This window comes from Strigops habroptila, chromosome 1, assembly GCF_004027225.2.
Source record: "Strigops habroptila isolate Jane chromosome 1, bStrHab1.2.pri, whole genome shotgun sequence".
Classification (NCBI taxonomy): domain Eukaryota; kingdom Metazoa; phylum Chordata; class Aves; order Psittaciformes; family Psittacidae; genus Strigops; species Strigops habroptila.
The window spans coordinates 114,681,207-114,708,424 of NC_044277.2; the positions used below are offsets into that span (position 1 = coordinate 114,681,207).

General features: G+C 40.2%; 1 protein-coding gene across 4 annotated transcripts in view; it reads right to left on the reverse strand.

The window, feature by feature from the left end:
• Positions 1–455: 455 nt before the first annotated feature.
• The window catches only part of GAD2 (glutamate decarboxylase 2), a 40,933-nt gene continuing 14,170 nt past the window's right edge, over positions 456–27,218 (reverse strand). For all 4 annotated transcript variants that reach the window (XM_030487707.1, XM_030487710.1, XM_030487731.1 and 1 more), the window contains 9 exons: positions 20,154–20,233; positions 15,873–15,927; positions 14,478–14,594; positions 13,291–13,355; positions 9,250–9,328; positions 7,399–7,548; positions 5,543–5,650; positions 3,721–3,810; positions 456–3,036 (listed from right to left, as the gene is read on the reverse strand). In XM_030487707.1, the coding sequence (XP_030343567.1) occupies positions 2,863–3,036; positions 3,721–3,810; positions 5,543–5,650; positions 7,399–7,548; positions 9,250–9,328; positions 13,291–13,355; positions 14,478–14,594; positions 15,873–15,927; positions 20,154–20,233 (918 nt within the window). In that variant the 3' untranslated portion in view covers positions 456–2,862. The remainder of the gene's footprint in view (positions 3,037–3,720; positions 3,811–5,542; positions 5,651–7,398; positions 7,549–9,249; positions 9,329–13,290; positions 13,356–14,477; positions 14,595–15,872; positions 15,928–20,153; positions 20,234–27,218) is intronic.

Consider the following 27,218-nt stretch of genomic DNA (forward strand, 5'->3'; position numbering starts at 1 on the left):
GCCTTTTTAAATTGTTGCCATCGTCTAGTCTGTGTTGTCCTGGAAAGCGCCCTGACTGCTTTCACTGCTGTGCCAGAGGCTGTTTAGAGCCTTTGGTTAATTTGGGGATAAATGCTTGTAGAATAAAAAGACAAAACGAAACATAAAAAACTGTTAAGCCTGTCCGAGGAGAATAAAGCAACTAAATCTGGCTGTAAAGATAACGTAAAGGAATACCGGATGGCAGATTTACACTTGTATGCTGGTGCTGAACATTGCCTCAAAAAGGGCCTGGTGATGGAATTGATTTTTTTATGTTATGATAGTTAGCAGAATGCATCTTGCCATGAAAAAATCCATCAGGAGCCATAGAAAGTTGCAATTAAACATTCTCTTTATTGGGGCCTTGCTCTGAAATGGCGCAAGTGATAAATGCTCAGAGTGCCCATCCGTGCTGCTAATGAAAAGACCCAGAGTCATGTTTTACACTTTTATTTGGATTTAGATCAACACCACAGATAAGATATTTTGGTCAAACACAAGAACAGATTGCTATGCCGCTCTTTCCTGGCTGCATTAAGTACAGTAAGGTGGAAAAAAAGTGCTGGTTCTCCTGAAACACCGAATGTAAATCTTGGATTGGCACATACAGCTAATAAATGTTCTTTGCACTTAGCACTTTAATATGGAATTGCACATGCAAGATGTAACCAGGCTACTGATCACTTCATCACTGTCCCTGTACTAGTTTTACTTTTTAAGCTCTTTGCTTGCCTTTTTCCCAGCAAGAAAAAAGGAATCTAATCTGCAGCTCTAAGTATTTCAGTGATTAGTCTGCTGATTTTGACACATTTAGCAAAGGTCACATGGAAGGCCTTCCAGATAGAATTGGTATCTCCTCTAGAGCTTGACTTGCAACACTAGGCATCGCAGGTAGCAATGGAAGTCCACCGAAGCGAGGTGAGAGGTCTGCTCAAAAGCTGACAAGGAGAGGTTAATACCAAGCAAAGATATAGTAGAGGGACCAGCTTGAATGCAGTTCTTACAATATCAAGAGTCAATACTACTACCACACAAATAATGACATATCAATAATATATTGTACAAGCTTATACAGCAACACATGTTGATTTGCAACATTGTACAGTTTAAATCTAAAGTGCACAGCCTCAATCTGAGGTGACAAAACAGTACTATCAATATAATAAAGGCAACACAATTACAGACACAATTTATTTCCTCTTACTTCATGTCCTCATGATATTACATTGACTCAATACTCCATTTATCTATTTTAGATGAAATTCAAACTACACTGTACTTTTTTTTTTTTTCCTCTTCAAATATTTTAGAGACAGCAAAACAATATTGCTTTAGAAACAAAAGTTGGCTGTTTAGGCAAAGTTAAAACCAAAACTTTAGTAGGGTTATAAGTAGACAGGCCTGAGCCGCAGAACTCTTACCAACACTTCCAGATGTTAGGGGAAAGAGGATAAATTTCAGTTTTCATGCCAGAGACACCTCTAATATTAAAGAATGATGCAGCACATGAACTCTGCACGAGCTGTGCTCATGGTTTCTAAAAAGGCTGTGAGGCTCCTCATGGGCTGTTTAGGCAGATGTAGTCTTATCTCATTTTTTTCTGCAATTTCAAAAGCTGTTGCAGACAAGGATGGAGTCCAGCACTGGGAAAAACCTTTGACAAAGCAGTTTGTCACTTAGACCCCATCCCTGTAACTCAGATTAGTCACATTTAATTTAGGCCTTGTCTTGCAGACCTGTACATCCGTAAGAAGCCTTTACCCTCTTAATGCAGCTGTGAGGTTTCATGCTATTTCTTTAGTAAGAATTTCAGTCAATTTTAATTTCCAATGTCATTTTGGACTGCTCATAGAATAAATGGCTATGAAGTAAGCATTTTTTCAAACATGTGACTTTTTTCTGGACAGTTTTTTTTACTACAGAACACAGAAACCATCCAAATACAACCTTATTTCAGTCTTGGTTAGCACTGTATATTGATTGTGCGTCTGCTTCTGTTAGGCCAAGTGGGAAACGTAAGTAAGAATAATAGCATCCTATTACTGTACTGTAACTGATCTTATTAAGTGGTATTAAGAGCTGCAGTACTCTTGAGGTTTTTCAGTAATCAACCCTGGAGATGTACAATCCATATGACATAGAGAAATGAGGTATTGGTACCTCTTAAGAATGTAGTATGTGGGCTTATACTTTAAAACAAACAGTAATAAATATTTGAGGCACCTCCATCAAAAGAAAAAGGATCCTAGTTAATTTTCAGCTTCTGTCCTCACAGTTTTATAACCCATATAAAACAAAAATATATAGTTTATAAAATAGGATTTTTTAATATATATATATATTTCCTTTTGTAAAACTATACCTATTTAAATACATTTGAAATGTTGCTATAGGTAAATTAGAAATTCTGTTCTAGTACTACGAAAAAGGCAAAACACTTTCACTTTTTAATGCACAGCTTGTATACTCTGCTTCTCACTGTCCCCTCCCACTTTCCCCAATTTGATTTTGTCATGGTTTTGGGCAAATTTGGATCATTCAGTCCAATTGCTTTTAATTTACAGTAGTTGCTGTGTTAAAATTGGGAATACAATTTTCAGTATCTTCTGTTCTTATTTGTTTCAATGCAGCTTTTTATGCAGCTAATTATTAAGGAGGTATTCTAAAATTCAGGAAAAGACTTTAAAGGAGCCATGTTTCTTGATTTTAAACTGTACTCTACTCCAATGTCACAATATAGAAATAGATTTACTTTGGAACAAACTACAAATACATTCGCACAGTTTGTGACAACTTAATTGTCTACTTGGAGGTCCAGGAACAGATTTTCACACCCAATTATTATAAATCTTGTCCCAGGCGTTCTATTTCATCAATCAGGAAATCAATGTCTTGGTGAGTTGCTGCAGGGTTTGAGATGACCATGCGGAAGAAGTTCACTTTGTCCCCCAGGGGCTGATAGCTCACCATGGTTGTGCCATACTCCATCATCCTGGCTTTTATCACTGGTGCCACCTGCAGTGTAACACAAAGCAGGGGATTATGATGACGCTTATTATCATTATTTTCATTATTACCATCATCCTTATTATTATTACAAAAAAACCCAGAGTATGTTTTCTTTAGAAAAAATATGAAAAATATGAAGAGCTACAAGAAGCAGTTAAAATGAAATTATGTCCAATATCGATAAAAACGTTAAACTCTGCTAAGGAATAAATGTCTCATTGTAAAGACATTTGGTTTATCCTGTTTCTTTGTCCTGCTCTTAAAATCACTGGGGAATTTACTTCCCTACTTTCTCAAAATTGCTGACAGGAACACAGTAGCTCTTTTTTTTCTAGTGCTTAAAACACAGTTACAGTAATTTTCCATCTTCTTTTCATATGCTAGATTGCCATGGTATTACTAAGCTCTTGTTGTGCTTGCTGGGTTTAGTGACTGCCATTCACAGTAACTTCAGTAAATATACACAGAGCAAGTAAGTGCTCTAGAGATGAGGCAAACCCAGGGAATACAAACTTGGAGATCAGAGTAAGGTGGTGCCAGACTAACCTGCAGTAAAATGACCATAGAGGTGTCATTTGCCAGAATATCATGAGGTGACCTTGCCCTGTGCCCTCAGAGATCATTTCAGGGGCTGCCTGTCTGCAAGGGTTTCACTGTTCCCTGCATGATGTCCTGGAGGACGCTGCTTACCTTCATAAGGCGGCTCATTCTTTCTTCATTGTCTTCCATACTGCGCAAGCTGGGAGGTATGTACCAGAAGCAGACGTTTGTGTGCTGAGGCTAAACACAGAATAGTAATCGTTTACACTGTAAGAAATGCTCATAATATCTCAATTGCAATTAAGTTCATGCCTTCCCTCCCTCTCATACATCATACTGTTGACAGCAGTCAATGGTTTTCATTATTGTGGTCCACTGAGAGTCATCATCATTATTAATGCAGAAAAAAAAATTTTAGGCAATTTATTCCCAGGGTGTCAGATGCAGAAACAGATCATCCCACTGAGCAAGTGTATTTATGCCCTACTGAGAGGCATCTAGTTTTTGTAGGTGCTGTCCCCTCCAGAGGTGGAAGAGATCGTGTGACTAAGGCAAGAGTCTCATTTAGAGGTGAGGTCTGTGTCATTTACTTTTATTACATGAGAGAAAAATACAGAATGTGGTTCTGTAAACAGGAACCACAGGTGGTACAAGAGACAGTCTAAGATTGTCTTACATTTAATAAAATTTATTTCTTCTCAGTTCGATTCAGCTAGCTGCGCTATTAATATGTATGCACCGCAGCATCTTAGCTAGTTTAACTTACATGGGAGCACCAAGTAGAAAGGCATAAAACCTAGTTGACATTTTTTGTATTTTTGCAATGTCCCAACAGTTGCTTGCCTTGCTTTGTTCCTTTTTGCTGGATGCTAAATGTGTGAGTTACAGCAACCTCTGTTGCTGTTCTCTGCTGCCAGTTCCTTTACTCATCATCAGACCCAGTGGACCAAATTCAGTGATGATGTGTGAGGCGGGGGAAATAAATCACATAGTGGCATACAGGTATGAGCCTGTGACCTCTGTTTGAAGAAACATAGTGATGTTTATCTTTGTGCTGCAGAGCACTTAGGCATGCAGTAAGTGATCGCTACCAGGGAGCAATGTTCTGAGTGATGAAACCTTGCAGGCCAAGTACAGAGAGCAAAAGCGATCACAAGTACAAGGAAAAAAAGCTAAAATGAGATCTCTTTTTTCTCTTTTACAGGCAAAACACCAGTTAACTTTGTATCAGAGGTCTCCACCAGGCCTGTCCCCAGACGGAGAGGGTTACCCACAAAGAGATGGCCAAACACTAGTCTGGTGTGGTTCACATGTACAGCCACACAACTCAGGCTGCACTACCTTGCCCTGGACACTGTGCTCCAGCTGAGTACCTGGCACCCAGGGGTCCTATCTCAGCTTTCCACCCCACAGAGACAACATGCCTAGAGGTATTTGCACTCTCCACAGTGGTGCCACCTCTGTCATGTGAGCCAACCAGGCTTCCGTGCAACACTGCTGCACCCCATCACAGCAGGGACTGCAGTGCAAATGGTCCGTCCAGGTCACCCCACGTCCCTGCAGGTCCCCTGTGACTGCCCACTGGAGAATGCTGATAAAAGCACTTTGCACAACCGTCCTTTCAGAGTTGTGTGGGGCACTGTAACCCCCACTCATAACAGACTCTACTATTAGGAATCACAACTTCATTACTTAAGAGCTGGTTGCAACTGTGTATGTGCTGTGTTAGCCTGAGATGCCAGTGTTTAGTTTCATTGGGGTGAAACTGAGCAAACTGAAAACGTTTACACAGTTGCCTCAAATCCCTTGTCCCTGGATCCCACAAGGCAGAGATGTGGACATAGTGGGATTTGTTATAAGGGACACTGCTTTCTGTCATAAGCTGTTTGGTTTGTGGTGTTGGTAGCATCCCAATAGGTTGGCTAAGGCAAGTGCTGTTGACCAACTGGGAAAAAGAAGTTGCAATACATACCTTTCCATCAAACACCATTTCATACCCTTCTCTGTTCTTTATTTTATTGTATAGGTATTCTGCAAGTTCCAAGCACTTATCAATTTGTGCTTCAAATCCTGTGGTTCCCTTTAGAAAAGGAGAAAACAAAGTTGCATGACTATCTGTTCTGTAAACCAAAAGAATGAAAGAACCATGCAGCAGTTGCTGAAGCATCAGCACAAGTCACCTCTCAGAAGTCTCTTTGGGACAGATGAAGGACCTGATTCTGTTAGATGAAGGACTTTGCTAAGCAGAGCTCATTTGTCTCCAGCTCTTGCCACCAAATTCTCTATAGCCACCTCTACAAAATAAGTACCAGGGACTAGCTTGGTTCTCAACAAAACATTACTGACACCTCCCATGAAGGGCATCCTTGGTAGATTTTGCAGAGAGCCTGAGCACGGTTTTGGACAGCCTGGACTGGCACAGAGGAGAGTGTCTAGATGGTGCTGAGTTTCAGACATGGAGAGTCTCCTGCTATTCTCAAAGTAGGGAAATTTAATCTTCCACAGGTGATGTGCTGGGGGCTTTTCAAGAATAATTTTTCTTTTCAGTTAAACACAGAATGGGCAGATAGGCTTTTAGAGCCTGGCCTGATGCCTTTGAAAACGCACATTTTGTTTAGATACTGCCCTTCCTCTGTAATGTTTTGTCTCTCTTCTAATAAACTCAGAGGCTGTGTTTTTAAGAGCTGCAGCAAATCTTGGTTTTTCTTCTCTGGCAGAAGTCCATAATCCTTTCTCTGTGACATCATAATTGTTCCTGCAATCACCAGCTGTGATGCCACAAAGAAAGGCTCCAGCTTCATGAGGCAGGAAGGGGAATAAACAGCTGGAATAGCCAAACTGTTTAAGAAACACACATCCTATTTTGTATCATTAATATTACAAGCAGGGTGTGAGACGAGAAAAAGCAGTACAAGGCATATTGAAAAAACAGGGTTTAAAAGAAGAAATGTCTGAGTAATAGGTGCACGTCCCTGCTAAATCTGTTCTTGCAGTGCAGAACTGACTTCAAGGGCCATGTCATTATCCCTCTGTGTATTGAGATTTCAAAACAGGGTAGAACTAGCACAGCCCCAGGAGAAAGGCTTGGAGTGAAAGAGAGACATGTGGCTAAAATTGGCTGCCTCTCTGGAGACCTCAGTTAGTACAACAATTATTGCGACCACAGAAACCTCCACCCTCCTTTACAGACTCCCACACCTCCAGCGACATTTGATGTCTGCCTCAGAACTGTTTTCAGAGTTTTAATGAAGCACATGAGGATCTTTAAGGCTTTCTGGAAATTAAAACAGTGATGTCATCTCCTCTGAAAAAACTTGAGGCAACTTGACATAAAAGACTAGATAAATACATGGAAGAACTTAGTAACATTCTACAAATGCAGATGAATTAATGAGATTTCTCAGAGAACAGATTTTGATGAGTTTTCCTCTACTCCTTCAGAAGATGACTTTGTATCTTCTGCATGCAATGAAACTAGGTATTCCAGCCTTGATTTGCCATGTTTAATTTCTGAGTGCTGTTAAAAAATCTTTTTATTTTCAGAAATTTTCATAACAACATTCCTAGGTAAATGATTTATGTTGTTAAGACTCCCATAGTTACACAAAGCAAATGCTGTGCGAAGCCATGGAGTTCAAGTTTCAAAATCATGTGTGCTGCTTTGAAGCTCGATTGTTAAAAGTGAAAACCCAGAAAATAATAATGTTCTTTCTTTCATGTTATATATGGGAGATTCAGGAGATATTTTCTAAAATGGTGATTACAGAAAAAACCTGTATCTGGTGTGCATTATTTTAATGCAAACAAATATATTGCAGGCAGTCCTACCTTTGCCCTCCACATCAACCATAGCTTGAAGACATCGACATGCCGTCCACACTGCAAAGCCTTGTCTCCAGTGTCATAAGACAGGTCGTAGTGCTTATCTTGTTGAAAGAGGTAGGAAGCATGCATTTGATTGCAACTCTGCATCAATCCCTTATAGAAACAAAGACACAAAAATGTGATGTTGGCACAGATGTGACTACTGTTTTGAGCATTGCTTTGGGCAAGAAATTACAAACACCCAAATTCAGTGGAATATGCGTCCAAGTGCAAAAGGAAGACCAAAAAAAAAGGACAAAAGCAGACTTAGTTGGTCAGTAGTGGACTAAGTTTGTCACATCCCATTCAGGGCCCAGGACGTCTCGGTAATGTGCAATGCACTCCCAGAGCCAAGACTTTTTTTTTAAAAAAAGCTGGACATGGTGCTTCCTAACATCATTATGCAGAAGTTTATTTTTGGATCTTGCCTTTATTCTTTGTTCTACTTCCTTTTCCTCCTTTCCTCAGAAGGCATCTTTTCTGGTTGAGTCAGACCAAGCAATTTGGTGACTAATCTAAGTAGTATTATACTACTTTTCTAATTGCTTTGGACTCTGAAATTCTTATTTTCATTGTTTTCTTTCTTTGTAGACACAGTTCTTTTCTGCAAAGCCATCAGCTGCAGATTGGATGCTTAAGAGTTATAGAAAGCTTTGAACAGGCCAAAGAGCATATGGACTTTAAACAGCCAGCTAGAGCTATTTCTGGTTTGCAAGATACCATTCTGAGAGGCAGCTTTGTGGGAGGGCCAGAAGTCAACAAGGTGAAGAAACCTGGCTCAGGAAAGCATGAGGTTTCTTTTTTAGCTTTTTAAGTGAAATGCAGAGAGTCACATTCTGGCTCTAGTCAAGTCCTTAACCAAGTTTAAGGTATACCTTAGGGCTGTGGCCTAAAACTGCAATTTCCAGACCAAGAAGAATCGAAATATGGCTGTTTATCATCAAGTCTAATCTTTATGTGTAACTCAAAACTGAGATAGATAGTAAAATGAGAGGGGAAAAAAATGACTTTCCCTAATCTGAGCCATGTGTTCTCACTAGAGGTCAAGGATGGTACTTACTTCAGCCAGGCAGGATTTGTCTCAGGGAACTGACCCAGAGGGCAAATAAAAGCCAGCTTCTCTCTTCCTAAGTGCAATCACTTTGTATAAAATGTGTTGTACAGCTGTTAGCAAAAAAGCAACCAGCTTTTTGATAGCTGGTCTAGTAAGTGATGGTTGTATAGCAGCTATCCCAGCAACTGATGGTTATATGAGAATTACAGGCTTGGAGGGTAATTAAAATTCTAGTACTAAATGAAATGTCTACTTTTTATTCCAAATGAACTTAGTGTTCCATTTTTACTTCCGTGTGCCCCAAAGTGGATATATGAATCAGAGCTGGGTGGAAATATCTGTCATAAAAGTTTAGAAAGTGTAATGATGCCTCGATCCTGGACCAAATGTTGTGCTGCACATATACCATACCATTCACCCCAAGAGGATTTGAATTTGCCTGCAGTTACATTTCATGTTACACAGCAACTAGTGGGGTTACACAGCTATGCACTCACTATTTAACTATGGATGTTCTGAATGGAAAGCCACAAAACTCTGTAAAGATTTTTCATGGATTAAGTCTATTATTTCTGGTAGACAGCTGCTTTAATTCCCTTTGCAGTCACAGCCTGAGCACTAGAGGTCTATTTCTCAGTTTCTTCCATAATCCTCATCACATTAGCTAATATTAGCTATGGCACAGTTATGAAGAAAACATCCAGGATTTTTAGAAGCAAAATGTCAGAAAAGATCACAGAAGCAAGTGTACTGGGACATACCTCTTCTCTTACTAGCAGGGCTGAACACTGCAGCGGGACGCCCATCATCTTGTGAGGGTTCCAGGTCACTGAATTGGCCCTGGGGCAGTAAACCACATGAAACTCAGACACTGTACTATGGTGGTGAAACCATAGAGACATTTAGAAATAATTAGAATAATAATGAACAATGTGCACCTTTTTCTGAGCAAGCAAAGCTGAAAATAATCATGGCTGATATTAGGAAAGCAATGCCTTCAGAAGGGACCTAATCCACTTCAGTTGGTTTTTGGATGACAACCCTGGCAACTTACCACAGGATAATTGCTCTGTCCACTGAACTTAATCAGTATTAAACTTTCTGGGGAGCCACCTATACTTTATAAACATAGGGCAAACTTCCTAAAAACACCCACTTGACTGATGAAATTTCTAAGTCACACAGCTGATTAAAGATGCAGATAGGAAGCTGGCAAATGGGCAGATTCCCTCTCACTGATTCCAGTTTCAGCAAGATTTTAGTAAATATTTTTTATTTACTAAAACATAGGCATATTTTAAAATGCCTTTAAACACTTCCGTGTATGTCTAAGCCTCTGTGTAACTTGGAAAACCTGGCCCAAAGTAATTTTTACCATTGCTCTGCTGATGGTAAATTTTCCTAGCTGCTTAATTTTAGCTTGGTTATGGTAATTCACACAATGGGAGGACTGGGTCCATAATTACCACAGTAATAAACACAGAACTGATCCACCCTTCCACAAGAGAGTCTGATTCTGCCTCCCTTCAGGACACATTCATTTCAAAAAGAGCTGTCAGCCTAGATTTTGTGAACAAACAGGGTGCTCTTGCAATATAGCCTAGAGAAGAGTCATTTGGGACTGTGGCAAGGACTGAATGGAAGATTGTCCAGTTGTTTATTATTTTAATTTTGTGTTATGCTTGACTGGCTGTTTTTAAATTACTATTATTACATATGATGATTAGCTGATAGATGTATACATTTGCATCCTATTTGGCAGGCTGTCAAGGATTCATAGCGCACAGGATTTCATGTGGTGCAGTGATTTGAGTTTTGATGATATAAATTGGTATAAATCAGTCAACTGGGACATCATAAAAAAAGTTAAAGGACCCAGGATACACTTGCAGGTAACATTTATATGAACAGAGGTGAGCATGTTAGAATCTGGCAGTATTTTCCTTTGTAGAACTTGGAGACAGCGCTGTAGGTTTATGCATATCCTTATAATTTCCTGCCAAATTGTTTCCACTCCTTCAGAGCAAGCAGCTCTGATATTCACATGGACAGCGGGCAGCAGTTTTGTGTTTTCTTCTTTGCTATTTAAATGAAACTGTGCAAGTGCCTGATGCAAACTCTGTAGGGAACCATCTTCCACAGGCAACATCTGGCCACTTGGCTTGGCTTTTTGAGTATTATTTGGCAGCTTTTAATCAGCTCAGAGTCAGTCATCTGATTACAACACCAAAGCTAATGATTCTGAACATGCATCCAGGTCTGTGAATTTCCTTTGATATGATACTGTTTAATTTTTATCTGTGCCAATGCAGAATCAGGCAGAAATTCTTTTAAAACTTCTAGGTAATAGTAGTGGTATAGGTTTTCTCAAGTAAAAGGATTATCAACAACAACCAGATGTTAATTATCTGCCTAAAACATTTAATTTACCCTCAGGTCACTTATTTCCCCAATTACGTTCCAAATGCACACAGGAAAAAAAAAAAAGTAAAACAAAAATCCACCATTTTTCATTTGTTATCAGTTATTCTGGGCTTCAATTATCATAAATTGCTGACTGAGACAAACAGTGAAGTAAAAAAGCTACATGGATCTACAGATGGTTTTTTTTAAAGCATCTCATGTACTAAAGCATACTCAGTACTAAATAACTGAGCACCAAGTACCTGTGTGATTTTCTGGCTGTGGGTCACAGAAAAAAAAAGAGAAAAATTTTTTCCTTTAGAGATTTCAAATGGATGAAGGAAAGATCCAAGACAGGCAGAACTTGGTCCTCATCCATCATTAAAAACAGACTGAGATGCATTCACTGGCCAGCTGCAGCCCCACGAAGGCTGCCCAGAGCCTGCACGGGAGCACTCATTCAGCTGCAAACATGCTTTTCTCAGGTAGCTGTCACACCCTGCCCACGACTCTTGGAGAAGGACACCTGACTGAAACTCTAGCAGGCGGCTAGACCTATCTGCTGCTCAAACCAGGGAACGTGCTTTCTTCAGAGTGCCTTGAGGCAGCTTGTAATCTGCTGTGTGGGGACTCTAGAGCATAGTAAGAATGGTTCTGCAACTCCTCCTGCCTTTTACAGGAGTATTTTTGCTGGACTGCCTGTTACCAGAAGGATGTGAGTACTCAGAGCCCAGTGTGTTCCATTTTATGATCTCTCCTTGTACCTTTCTTCCCTATCAAACATGAGTACCAGCTCCAGTTCTCTTCTACCTACATCTGTAATGACTGGGTTGTACTTGAATATCTACCATGAAATAGGAATGTCCATAAAAGTTGGGTCTTGTTAGTCTGCTCTAAAGGTATCCACATTTGAGATTTGGACAAACTGAAACAAGCCGTGTCCATCAAGCAGAGGAACAGCACTGGAAATGACAAATTTCATTAATTCATTGCCAAACATATGGAGATGGTGCCTATCAAAGCACTAGATAAAATCCAGTGGAATTCTGGATCTAAAGCATGTTATTTGGAAAATCCTCCAATACAGAATCAACCCAAACTTCTCATTCCAGCAGAATCTGGACATCAAATTGGGAGGCAAACTCTTATTCTCGTACTCTGTCCTGACAGGCAACTGGGTAGATTTTTTAATTTGCTGGATATTTTGATGTATGTCCTTTTAATGCACAATATGTAAGTTTTGAGCATTGGAGGCAGTCTTTACTTAATTAAATCAAATTCATAGAACCATTGGCTGCTTTCCAAATTTTGCATGTGAGATGTATGCGAAAGGAACTGAATTATCAAAGTATCCTCCTAATCTTCAGGAATAGGATAAGGAAGTTGTTTGTGATTTTAATTGGCAAGGAATAGCAGTTCAATTTAGAGATAAAAAAGGCAGAAGGGAGTAATAATTTACTCTCAAACAGCATGAGCTTCAGAAAATACATAAATGTGAGAGTTACTCCATCTAGCCCAGCATACTGTCTCTAGCAAGTGGCCTAAATAGGTGCCTTGGAAGAATACGAAACAGGGCAAACATATACAAGCTTTCTCTAAACACTCTCCAAGCTCCCACTTATTTGTGGCTCACAGAATTCCTGAATGCTTTTTTTTTTCTGTCTCTCCTAAATCTTTACATCCTATAGCAAAGAGTTCTACATCTTAACTAAAAGTTTCTGAATAAGCAGCTGTTTTTAAGTTTAAGCTAAAAGTCCTCCCAGACTCTGAACTGGACTGCCATAATTTCTGTTCATCTGTGGCAGTGCTACATTAATGGTTGGATTTCATGATCTTAAAGGTCTTTTCCAACCTAAACGATTCTATAATTCTATATCATGCTCATGAGCTCAGGACTACAACTGTGTGTATATCCAGGCACAGATTTACTGAGAAGATGTCATTTACAGCTTCTCTCCAGATGTGACACAGCAGTGGTCAGTGACTGCCAGGACACTTGTCCAACCTGCAGGTGCATCCACCTTTATACTTAAGACTTCAGCATAGAAGACCTCCAAGATTAATCTCTTAGAGAAACGCAATTTCTAATTCATGCTGGACGCTGAATCAGAGAATGCTGTAGAAATCACTCTGGGTCTGCGAATGCAGGCTGGAAGGAATAGAAAAGCAAACAAGAAATGTCTGCTGCTTTTACTATAAAACAAAGTACCACACTACTGCATCACTGAACAAAGGCACTCAGCAATGCTACTTCAACTGGAAGGACAGTTTGCATAATTTCTTCATACTGTATCTTGGAGATAACATTGATTTTTGTTTTTATTTATAGACATTGCTATGGTAATCAGAAGTGTGTTAAAATGCACTTAATAAATGTGTTTAATTAACATCTATCATACCTTTCAACACCATTTAACTTCCATTTGTGTTTTCTTGACATCAGGAGCCCGCCTCCCCATGCTCCCTAGAAGGCAAGACACGTTATCTTAATGAGAACTCGGCTTTTCTCCATGATGACATCTGTGCATTAACATCAGTTTGGGGCCCTTTCTTTTTTCTTGCTGATGTGGCATGTTCCAAAATGACCAAGCAGATGGGGCCTGAGACATTAGCTGTGCTAGCAATTTTCTTCCAGTATCTTGGAAGCAGCAGTTTATTGCCCATAATCTGTGTGCCCGCCCTATCATCTGCTATTCCCTACCTCACCACCTCCTCTGACACACACACTGTGCTGCCCCATGATGTAATTAATGACTTGCAGAGCTGCCCCAGGGTAAATTGCCTTTTCTCCTTTAGTGGCGAAGTGATGATAACAAACCAGACTGGGATTTCAGCTGCTCTGGTGAGTTTTCATCACATTTCCAACCACTACTTCTTACCCCCTACTCATTTGCTTTTGCTCACACAGATTTGGGACAAACAGGCCTTTCATGTGACTCAAAGTAATTTAAAGTACATACAAATTCTTCCTTTGAATTGGACTGATTTTGGCTGACACAGTAATCCAAGAGCAAGATGCTCAGCCCTACGGAAATTCAATTACCAAGCCATTTTTGAAAGAGGATTTGCAAAAATGACACAAAAGCCATTAGAGGGCTGAAAGATGATCCTTCAGAAAGATTTATTGGCAAGAGTCCAGATAAAGCTAAGTATCCAATCTGATAAATTTCTCTAGCATTTGCATTAACCTGTTCAGCAATTTGTGGTACTTTATTCTAGACAAATGTAGCCTTTTCTTATGTATTTATTTTGCAGCTGCTGCAGAAACTGAGCTAGTGCTCAGTATGTTTCTTATGTATTTCTTGTACTAATAGCATTTAGAGGTAAAGCTGAAGACCAAAAGCACTCAAACTAGGTCATCTTCAGTGTCCCAGTTGCTAAAAGTACTGCACAGTCACAGCTCCTAAAATGTCCCCCTGCCCTGAGCCTCTCAGAACGGGAAGTCGGTGCTTGGATGTTAGGCTTAATTACAGGAACCAAATACAATGGGTTTTGTACAAGCTAACACCATCCAGAATGCTAATTAATTAATTAATTAATGCTAATACACCTTGTAATCCAGCCCCTCTCATAAAATGATACTTACATCCACATGCATCCAGATTTTGTACTTCTTGCAGATGTCTGCAATAGCTATGAGAGGATCAAACGCCCCATACACTGTCGTCCCAGCTGTGGCACTCACCAGAAAAGGAACAAATCCCTGCAAGCAAGCACAGAGGCATTTGGCAAGGTCAGAGTGCTGCAGCCTCCTCAGCCTGCAGCAGCTCCAACTCCTCTGTGCTGCCTCCACAGTGAGCCCACAAGTATCTCATAGAGGACATCCCTGCTACAGTACACTGATCTACTCTTAGTTTAGCTGCTAGCGGTATTATAGTTTCTACCTTAAGGTGGCACCAAACTTCCAAACTAGCATCCTCCATTTATTAGGATGCATGAGACAGGTAAGGGCTTAGAACAATTCTCCACACCACTTGCCTGAAACAAAACAGAGTCTGCTCTTCATGATGTCGCATAAAACAAACCTCACCCAAGCACCACAATGCAAGAAGTATCTCTGGTGGACTGTGTGCTGGGCTGCATTATTAGTTATCCCAGCGAGTGTATGAATGTGTGGTGGCCCAGTCCTGTCAGCGGGAACACTTTGTCTGGGGGCAGTGCCCAGGGGAGGTGCAGGGCTCACTTCTAGCTCCATTCCTTGTGCAGAGGTGGGAGACAGCTCTTTTGAGGAGAAGACACCAATCTCCACAAAGGCCAGGGACCATCTCTTGCATTCTCTCTGCTAAAGCCTTTTGCCTCACAGAGGAGCACTCACCGTCCACCACATGGCTTTCGCACTATAAGGTCTTTGGTCTGCCACTTTTATATGAGTGTTTCATTCTAAATTCACTTGTAGTTCTGATGATTTCATAAACAGTTCTTTGAGCAACAAAGGTAGAGTGTCTACATTTTTGGCAGAACTAAGGTTTAAACTACCGAAAAAGTCTAAACTTCCTTCTGTGACTGTCAGCAGGTTTGAGTGGCATTCTGCTGTCATTTTGCCTTATTTTTTATCTACTGTATTGCCTTTCTTAGAAAAAGTGAAGATTTGTGTTATTAATTTGCTAAGTCTATAAGGAATACTTTTCATGCATTAAAATACATACAAATTCCCCAAACGATTACTCTGGTCTTGTCAATAGTCATCTGAGAAACTGCGTCATAGGCTAATACAAAAAAGGAAGATGTTATGCAGAACAACATACTTAAAAAAAGCCAAATAGCTTTTGGAGATTATAAAGTAGCTCTAAACTATTTTCTCAGCAATGCTTGCCTCACTAATTGCCAGTCTATGTTTCTGAGAAATAAATTGGAAGTTAATGGGCAAGCCCATATTATTTTACCAGGGAAAACAAAACAACTAGCTGTATAATTCATGTTTGGTTTTGTTTGTTTGTTTGATTTTTTCTTTTTTTGGAAGCAGAAAAGCCAGTAAACTTACTTTTTGTTTGGCTTCAAGAATTCTTCTTTCAAGGTCTGATGGGATCATTTTCCCTCTGGAGCAAGAGAGAGTTGTATCAATAATTGAATCTTGAAATCAGCTCTTACTGTCACTTCTTCACTTAATAGGAAGCCCAAATAGAAACAAAGTGACTTTTTTGCCCAAGGGTTATACAGCTTTGAAGAGCACAGAAAGACTCTGTCCATTAATTTGAGTTTCTACCCTAATTATTTTGTCAACTAGTTCACATCAATATGGTGATGGTAACTGAAAGAAGTTATCTTGTGGCCACCCCCATTAAAGACTGATGCTGCTCCATGGAACCTCCTGTTCCTGACATTACAGTCCTGTGAATATGCTCCAGGCTCCTAAGGAGAGGCTTAGCCCAGTATCCCAAGAAGCTCACTGGGTGCGAAATCCCATAGTTCCCTTCCAGCGGGCACAGAAAATGCCAGCTGAGCTGCATAGCCTTGAGCAGTGCAACTCAGCTCTGGTGTAAGCAGTCACCTCTGTGTTTCCATCCCGGGGATGAACTTGTTTCAGGTGACTATTCCATGGTTTGGTGCATTACATCTTTGCATTTGCTTGCACCATGATAGGAGAAGAAGACACCAGTATAGATGCATTATATGCATTAAATCAATACAAAAGCTATTTGTATTGATCGTATTTGCAACACCTTTAGTATGAACCATTTACCTGAGATTCAGACTCAATGGTATAAGGCTTGAAGGCTAATTTATGAACTCCTGTAAATGGATTAGATGCAAGACAGAACAGTGCTGATACTGAATGTTTAATGTTTTCTTTGCTTTAGCCACAAGCAGGACTATCTAAGAAGAGAGAGTATGTGTAATGGCAATACAAACATTACAGCTGCCCACATTAGAGGAATAAAGTCTTCACTGGCTTTGGATGTTGTCCATTTAGATTAACACTATTTTTTTAAAGACTTGTTCAGGATTTTTTGTTCACTAAGCATTGATTTCCTGTTGCTATAAAAAAAGAACAATCTGTACTCAAAAGTACAAAAGCTCAAAATAGTAGTTTCAGGGAAACTAATAAAACCATTAGGTTTAGGTTTGATTTTGTATATAAAACCCTCAAGTGTTTTTATGACATCTGGATGGATGGAAATTGAAAAAAAAAAAAAGAAAAAAGAAAAAAAATTCTTGTACTAAGATACTACCAGATTTTCTAAGTTTTCATCCTTACACAGCTCACAGTAAGGCAGTAATATTTCAGTAGAAATAACAGGCTTGTACTGCTGAGTTTTCTGCAAAATCTGTCCTGCATTTCACCTATTGAAAATACTAAAAGAATAACTGAAAATATTCTGAAAATATAATAGACTTTTAGAGAAGCTCTGAAAGTCTAAAAATCCCTAATTTTTCTTGCAGAAGTTCAAGGAAGGTCTAAAGAGTATTCAACTCACTGTGAGTTTCCCCCAGTTAGTTACATGTATATGTTCAGAGAAAAGCAGCAGTTGTCTTATCATCAAAAACTGTTTCTGGCATAATTAGAGGAATAAAAAAACCCCAAACAAACAAACAAAAAACTCGAAAAACCAAATCAAACCAACCAACCAACAAAACAAGAAAATCCAAAACAAAAAACCCCCCAAAAAACCAAACCAAACCAAACCAAAAGCAGAAAACCCCAAAAAACCAAAAAACCCCACCAAATGCCATGCCAAAGGAAGGCAACGAGTTCCTCCTCTAAACACAGATGTTGGTCTTTTAGCAGTTTCTAATTGATTGAGGTTGTGCATAGAAAAACACAGAGCGGGGCAGATTCCACCACTGCCCAATTTTTTTACCAAGATAAGTGATTATCCAGTCCCTGGTCACACTGAGTATGTGCATGAATTCATAGCCAAGAGAATACCATGTCCAAGCAGTGTCAAGCTTTATCAAGGAGCAAGCAGTAGGTTGGCTTTGAGTATAGTCCAAACATGCGCTACAGCACACACCACCTTCTGGCTCCAAAATCTAGCAAACTAGCCAACAGCATTGCTTACTTGCACAGCATTTTCATGTGTTATCACCTGAGCTCAGATGACCTGCAATGCTTAAAATGCACTGCAAAATAACAGGCTTGTCCTTGCACAAATCTTACCCAGACAGTGTGGCTGGGAGTTGCATGAGACGTGCTAGATGGCAAAAGTCTAGAGGCAGAAGGGCTACTGGGTGAGGCAGAAGAGACTCAGAAGCAAAAGGATGCTGAGGACAGAATGAGTGTTACTGTTGCGGTGTTCTATTACCCACATGCGTACACAGTCTTCACTGCTGCCACACCAGACTGAAGTGTTTTGACCTTTCCCAGCTTTCCAGTATCTGAAGGAGGCCTATACGGATGCTGGAGAGGGACTCTTCATCAGGGACTGTAGTGATTGGACAAGAGGTAATGGGTCTGAACTGAAACAGGGGAAGTTCAGGTTAGATAAAAGGAAGAAGATCTTTACTGTGAGGGTGGTGAGGCACTGGAACAGGCTGCCCAAAGAAGTGGTAAATGCTCCATCCCTGGCAGTGTTCAAGGCCAGGTTGGGCACGGCCTTGAGCAACCTGGTCTAGTGGGAGGTGTCCTTGCACATGGCAGGGGGGTTGGAAGTAGGTGCTCTTAAAGTCCTTTCCAACACAAAACATTCTGTGATTCTATGATTCTATAACCCCAAAGCTGCAGCTAATACACTACTGCTACCAGTATGTTTCTGCAGTAGTAAAAGAAGCAACAGAAATGTATGGTTGTCCAGTCTGGGGTATGAGCAAGAACATGATTTTCTGCATGTTTTTCTGGCTTAAAATTCACCACACATTTACACTACACAGCAAAACCAGGCAAATTTTGTGGGTGTGGATCAGGATGGGCAAAAGCCACCTGGAAGCATTCCTGGTTGTGCTGGAAACAACAAAAAGATGTCATAGCACTCCTTCATCCTCATACAGGTCCACATCTTCACAGAGGTTTGTCTCTACCACACCAGCTCAGCATTGAATGCAAACAGCCTACTCTGTCCTGGTGACATCTGTTGGGATTTTGTGAGACATGCAGTAATCCTACTGTTTACTTCAGGGTGGGCAGGGTAAGCATTGTGGTCTTCAAAGAAAATCATCACACTGTATTTGCACAAGAAGAAAAGGAAGATACCACTTCATTGATCCACATCTGTCTTTAGTGAATAGAAACAACTGGAGGTTTATTTTGATGTGTGTTGGTTGTGTTGATGCTGTCATTAATTCCTCTTCACGGTGTGCTTAGTCTTTTGTTAATAAAGAGATAATAAATCCGTAAGTCAATATGCAGGCGCTGTGATTAGCACTGTGAATTGCTTAGTTGGTGCTCTTCTTTTAATGTGGGAGCAGAATATTTTGATAGCAGTAAAATCTTCCATCATGCTAAAACCGTAAATAATTCAGTACCTTATATCAGTCATATCTGGGACTCATTGTAAGAGCATTTTCTATTGAAAACATTCTCAGTAGAATCAATAAAGGATCGTTCTATTAATTTTTGTCCCATAGAAAGTTTTTCCCTAAAATTTAAGATCTTCATCATAACATGTTGATTTTGTTAATATATCCTCGTTCTCTCAAAATGGGTTTTCACAGTGAACCAAAACTTTTTAGTTCGGTGAGTTAAGCAAGAAGTTATCTACCACTGATTTTGTAGAGCCTATGGGACGTGTAGGTTAGGTGCCTGCTACACTACTCCTTTCCATGGGCCATCATCCTCCTCTTGGTCACAATGCTGCCAAAACCCTTCTCTCTGCATCCCATCACAAGGGTGTCCCCTTCAAGGGCACTGCAGGAAGCGTTGTCCAGCTGAATAGTATGGTGGGTGCATGAAATAATAGAATTACATTAGCCCCTCAATATTTTACTCCTGTAAAAGTCCCACTTCAGCTCACTTTAATGGATCAAAATGTGAGAGTCTCTAGATGCTCTATTTTGGCCAAAACATGGTTCTTCCTGGTTTCTTAGCTGAACATGTAAGGAATGATTGCTAGTTTGGTATTTTGTTTCACTTCGGGATGAAAGAAAAAGAAGTATCAGAAATCCCTGAGGAAGGGAACTTTTATGATGAGCTCCAAAACCTGACTTGTAAAGCGGCTACTGGCAGAGCCAATTCCTCAAGTGGGGTCAGTCAGTGTAAGGTTGCTGAAGATGGCAATGCTACAATGAATTATACCAACTGCTGACTGCATCCTATACGCTCTTTTTGTGCTGAGCACCTGATGATCCACCCCTGATAAAAACAGCTGCATCTGGCACCTCTACTTACCTTTCATCACATCTAATCAAAATCACACTATCTGTACCAATACCCAAGGCTGCAGCTCCTTTCTTCACAGAAAAGTGACTCTGAAAAAGAACATTTATTATTATGTATTATTCTTGCAAGCCCTTCAGCAACTAGCCCCACACAGGCAGTAATTCTATTCATATCTATTTCGGAAACCCATCACTGTAATTTGAGGCTTCATATCAGGTAACTACAGTCAATTAGAGAAACAACACTCACTCTATAATCTGGATTTACTCCTGGAATATTAAATACATAACTGTGACTGATAATGGACCCAAATTCTGTCCTTGATTCATACCTGCAGCTTCTATTGCTTCTATGGATTCAGCTATGAACTTGATTTACTGAAACAAAAAATTCTTCCCTGGGGAATTCATTTAATTTGTGGCATCCAGAGTGATGTGCTTCTGCTTTGTAACTTCTGGCCAAATAATATACTGAAAGAAATTAAGATAGGAAGCCTAATTGTGATCTCATGCCAGTGAAACCTAGTAAAACTCCAATTAATAAATAGAACTACAGCAGTTTAAAGCCAGAACTGGGCTATTACTAAGGCTATTAGTTAATCTGTATGTACGGAATAAAATATGGACATTATATACTGCAGTACAAGTCAGCCTAATTTTCTCTAGCTCATAGGACTTAACTCCTGAGCCAGTGTCAGTTTATAATTTTAATTTAAATCCTAGTGATTATGATAATGAAATAGTTTTAGATCAAATTATACCTCCAAGAATCTGATTTTGTATTAACTTAATCCCAGTTGTAACAATATTGTCCAAAGTAATTTTAACTACAGATTATTAAACTTCAAAAAAAAATGGCAATTCTTTATGTGTACTATAGTACCACTAGCCTAGGATGTAACACTATTAAAAAGATCAGGGAGATAAAAATCTAAGAGGTTTTTCGGTGTCCATGACATTAAAGAAGAAAGGAAGACATATACTCTGCAGACGACCGCAAACCAGAGAAGTAACCGCTATTGCTTTGCCAAGGGAGTATTTGGCTTCAATGGTAACGTAAGCAGCAGAGAGCTGTAGGGAGAGATGGACATGATGGTTACACGTCTGCTTCACTTTAAGGCTGTGAAGTCAGTGGGATTTCACTGCATGCTAAAGGGTTCCATACATAACGAACACTTTGAGAAACGAAAATCAATTCTAAACCAACTCGATGAGAGAGGAAGAAGTCTCTTCCCAGCCCTGCAGGTGTCCCTGAGCCCCATGGTGCAGCAGTGCAGGTTATGAGAGCAGGGAGGAGAAGAAGCCATGAGAAGGCTACTGGCAGGAGGAGGCTTATAAAAAATTCCCAAGTTTAGGAAAATATCTTTGAACTTTGCAAAAACTGAAAAAGAGCTAGAATATTGCCACCATAAGGACAGTTCACTAATACGTTGCGTGAAGCTAGAATTGGATTTATATACTGAAAAAAATAATGTATTACACAAACTGATGTGCACATACTAGGTAGTGTAATGTATAAATACAGGTAGAGATGTAAGAGTGAAGAGTCACAGATACATTTCACTCGGTTTTGAGTCAATGACATTACACTGATTAATTTTGCTTCTTATTCCATACTAGTTAAAATAGATTTACTATTGTAATTTGTTTTTCTAATAGAATATATAACTATTTAAAGTGCCTTAAAAAAAGAAAATACAGATTTGTGTCGTTTACTATGAAAAAGAAAATTAAGCCCATGTACTCAAAGACATCATCCACTGGAATATGGCCAGGCTCAGCTGCCTCATTGAGAAGTCTTATGGCATTGCTAAAGCAGCACTGGGGAAAAAAATTTAATGTAGTGCTGATAGCTTGGCTGCCTGGAGGCTTTTTACAGACTGAAGGGAATACAGCAGTCAGGAACCAAGACAGGTTTAGGGATAAATTGGGAAGAAATATAGAAATCTATGCACAGAAGGGCAAATGCAATTACAATTTCTAAACAAACTATGAACATGATATTGTCAATCTGTGTATACAGTCACAGACATATGACTGCTGTTATGCTTTTGTGTCTTAAGTTAACATCAGAGGAATTAGTCCAATTGCATGAGAGATTCTAAAAGAGCTAGGCTGAAAGTGAAAATGGAAAAGATACAGTTTTAAGAGCAAAGAAAACTTTGCTCATGATGATGAATGTTAAATTTTGGGTTGATATTCCTGGGATGGTGGTGGAAATTTGGTTGCCTGTGTAATATAAGGTAAACATAGAAAAATATAAAGGTCAAAGAGAAGGAAAGGTTTGCAGAAATAAGCCTGATTAGGCAGAACTAATGGGGAAGGAGGACATTAATCGTGATCCCTTTGGGAATATGGGGGCTACAGACTGTTTGGTGACACAAGGAAGTGGGCTTGAACACCATCTTTCATGACACAGCCATGTAAGAGTTATGCAGATCTGAAGTCTTCAGGTGGGAAAATCAGGGTCAAAAAGGGAGGGTGGGGCAGACTGCTGGACGCCGGTCCTGAAGGAAAAACCAGCCTAGGAGAAACTGGCAAGTCCAGGGTTTCACCACTGTCCTGTGCTTGCCAAAGACAGGAGGACATGCAGGTGGGCAGGGGCTGTCACGGCAGCTTTCTCCCTCCCTCCCTTCATGCATTGCAAAAGGGTGCATGGAAGACTACAAATACACCCCCAACAGAGCAGGACCTCAGTTTTGCTCTGAAAAAAAATGTGGTTAAAGTTCAGTGGTGAAGGAGAACGTACAAAGAATTAGCCAATATTAGTGACAAAAGCATATTATTGATCGGAAAATAAATTGGTGATTTTGAGCCAGGGGAATTTTCCCTTTTGTCTAATATTTCAAATGCTGTTAATAATAGGTCTGCTTGCCTCATAGCAATTTTTTCATAGTTAGCTTTGTAAGTAAAAACACAGTGTAAATTTATTACAGGTGCAATAATGAATAGGCCTATTGGAAAAAGGAGGAACTAGAATAATTAAAAATGTTATAATGCTGAAAATACGGTGTTTTATCTTAAATGAACGGTGCTTCAATACACAGATGCTTCTATTTTTGTAGATTGCTAAATTACTTGCTGATAATCTGACATGGTTGATGCTGTCAGGAAGAACCATCCTAATGCCGTGAGCTGGTCTTTCAGATTGAGGTTTCTCGTTGCTCAGATAAACCTGGAGTGGCACAAGCTTTGTGGAGGACTTATGAGAGGCAATAAGTTCCCAAATGCTGATCAAGCCGAGCCATCCAGCAGCTGAATCCTCTCCTAGGTCTGCAGGCTTGGTCACTGGCAACCTGGTGTCTGGCAGACCTGGACCCCAAGCCTCACCCTATCAGCCACCCACCAGCAAAAGAAGTGAACACACTTTCCTCTCCACCTCTCCGGGGCTTTAAACAATGTGGGATCCCTGGATGTGTAGTCTGGGCTCCTTCTCTCTTAATTTTAATAATCTAAAAATGTGTGGCTGGTCTAGGCTTGCTGTCTGGGCTCCCGCAATAGTGGGGAAGAAAAAGCACCTCCAGAAGGCACCTCATTCCAGAGGCTTTGGCACCCATTTTAGACTAGGATGAGTTGTCTCCTGCAGATCTTGCTCTGTTTTTATCGGCTATAAAAAGTGTATAGACTAATTCAGATTAAATATTTACACTTTAGGTGATTAAAGTTAAGTGACATGAGTCCTGTCTTCAACATGTAATTGTAAGCTATAGCTTTTCCTTCAATTATTTACAAAAAGAGTAGACTCTGTCCCATCACATTTTTAAATACATTGTAATGACATATATTTCCTATTGTTTCCTTTAGCTACTGCTATTCAGTTTTTAAAGCTATTGGCTAATGTTAGGAGAGAAATTAATACATTAATGTTTCTGCACAACATACTAATACTTTGCATTTTTTAAATACATGACTTCATCCTGCTTTTCTAAGACAGCGAGACTCGCTTGTCTTTTTTTCTAGTAAGGGTAATTTTACAGCATTATCTGTGGATAAGAAATGTTGCACTGAGTTCAGGAGGATCCTGTGGCAGTATAAAAGTCACAAGATATCAACCAGATGAAGGATTAGATGCAAATGACTCCTTTGGGATAGGCTGCCCTAAAGCACTATTTTTCTGGATAATGGTTTTAATTTGATTTGAATAGTGTTATTTGAATTAAGTTGCTCCTCAAACAAGACCACATTTTCACTGTTTCCCCCCAGCTTCAAATGTCACCAAAAAATACTGTGCTAGTTACTATGCATTAGGTAATTCAAAGAAAGAATGCATGTATCCATGAGTTTGATTTTTAGTTTCCTTAGGTGGAAACAAAACTACTTCCTACTTGCTCTGTATGCTCCAAAATATAACTTACAGCTTTGTCATTTATACTACCAAATGGAAAACATGATCATCAGGCTCCTCAAATCCTTCCTTGGAAGCCCTGCCACACAGGTGATGCCTTGGGCTGCTTCTTTCATGTGGCAGTCCTGCAAACTCCCTCCTAAGTTGCTGGCCAGAGTGTAATGCTACCTGCCATGGAAGCAGCAGGACCAGAGATCGGCTTTTCATTCTACACAGAAACCTATCCAAAATCTTTAATGGGCTGTGTGAAACGGAGGTCTATGGAACTGGCTGATTTGAGACAGAAGTCACTTCTTCATTTCTTTCTGCCTCAGTGCCAAGAACCTCCATATTAGGTTTCAGAAAGTGTTCAGACAAAAACTTTGCCAAAGCCACTCTTCTCCCACAGCTATCAGTGTAGTTTGCTGTATTGCCTGCAAGTAATGGGGCTTATCCACAAGGGGAAATCAGCATGCACAAAGCTGAAGCAGTGATTTATTGCTGTCTCCTTTGATCTAGTTGCTGTGTGGATGCTGCATGCACTATTGCTGTGAGGATGCTCTCCTACCACCATAGACAAGCTACCTCTCACAGGTGCTCCCTGTGCTCTCTGAGATGAGGTCCCTTCGAGTATGTGAGGCTGTATAGAATGTGACACCTTATACCTGAGCAGCCAACAGACCCTCCCTTCACATGGATACTGGAGCTGCACTGCCAGTGAAGCCTCAGGCAGGAGCTAGGTCACCCCAAGAACAGTGCAAAGGGGATGCCAGAAGCAGACAGATGTTCTCTGTGTCCCCTTGGGTCTCTAAGTGGGTGAAGAGGTCCCTTATTGCCAGATCAGACTCAATCACCTGCCAGTTCTTACTCTGCGTTTTCTTTTCCAGGACTACAACTGGAGTTATACTGCTATTTCTTTGGTGAGCACCTGACCACACATTCTTCCTTAGGGGAGTGCTAGAGGGATGGGAAATGAGGAAAGCTGTTGTGGACTACATAAGCACTGTTTTAAGTCCTGCTGAGTTGAAGAACAGAGGAGATGAAGAAATTTCTATGTCTTTCCAATTATGCCCAACTTTTTTCTCATTCTCCAAACTGTGGATTGAGGCTGTATAGCCCCTAATTAAACATCAAATCCATGGAACACCTGCAAGTTTCTTAAGCTATTTTTATACTACAAATAAAAAGGCCAAAGGCTGCTTTGCAACCCAACTAGTTCTTCTCTTCAGCTAAACTTTCCCTCTCTACACCCCCTTCCTCCTCAGGGTAAGATGACTTTGTCCTTTTTGCCTGCTAGGGGTTATCCCTGCTCTGTACTATTCCCAACTACTGTTGGATGTTGTTTAAGAGTGCTAGTTGGCCAGGTCAAAATCACAACAGGGAATGAGTTAAAATTCAGCAGATATTACCTTACAGACAAATGGATCAAATAAAATATTCTGAGAAGGCAGCTCTCCCTTTCAGCCACTTTCTCCACACTGAAAAAAGGATGTGCTCAGCTAACACTCACAACAGCCTAAAGCTGATGTGCTGGGACACAGGAGGAGGCCTTCATCTTATATTTTTCATTGCATTTGAAATGATGGAAGAAAATACGTTTTTATGACTGACATCCATCACTTTTACCCCTCTGAGTCAAGGTCTCTTGTACCATGTGCAGTCCAGAACAGCTGCCCTGAGGGACATCACTTTGCTCCTGCACTGGTGCAGATCAAAGTAGTGCACTGATGATGCACTACAGAGGATTGAATTATGTCCTGAGCACAAGTGCGTCTCAGTGAAATTATACCTGGGCTAAGACCAACCCAAGCAGTTATGGCATATTTCACTGTCACTGGTGAAACAAAACCAAACAGAAGCAGAGTGACAAGTAAACCACAGTCTTACTGTACAGATCAGGGAAGATCTGCTTGCTGGGAGTGTACATGGTTGGAATAGTCACATAACCTGGTTTAGGTGCCTAATGTAGGTTGAATATATTAGGAGGCTGATCTCTCTGTGTGGTAAATGCACAGAAGTAGGTGAACACCTCCCCACCCCACTCCCTCACCTCCCCGAAGGTGATCTAGAACATCTAAATAAGGAATATTTAGGTTCCTAATTTGGATGCTCCAGGTTTCTCTCCAGAGATGCCTCTCTTCACTGGTTGTGCAGAAAGCCAGGCTCCTAATTTAGGAAAATGATGCACTCCTAAATTAGGAAGGGAATTACCTAAGAGCTGTGAATTACTCCTCCCTTCCCTTCTCACCCACTAGCAGCTGAACCTGTCATGGTATCAGACTGAGGCCAGATTCTGATTACAGTAATACTGCTGGCAACTGTGGCATAACTTAATTTGTTTATAATAATGATAGCTCTAGACCGCTAGAAATGAAAATAAAGTCTGGTCTGTGATGCTGAAATTCTTGTCTGAGACCTGCTGATACTGAATCTTTGCTTCTGACTGAAATATTTGAGACCAAAATCTCCAAAATTCAAAATACATACAACAGCTTTAAGCTTTGTTTACTATCATGGCACATGTGCAAAGCAAATGGGAAATGATAGCATCCCACTTATAGTCTGCTTGTTCCATGGCTATCGTCTTATAAGAGCATCCAACTGTGGCAGATAGAAACCAAAATCAGGTTGGGGAGTCTAAACTTCAAGTAGATTGTCAGCATGGTGTGACCAATGAGACAAATGACATTCTCCTATCTTAGTGTCTATTCAAGTTCTACATGACATTTCCTGTCTGAACAGGGACTGTAC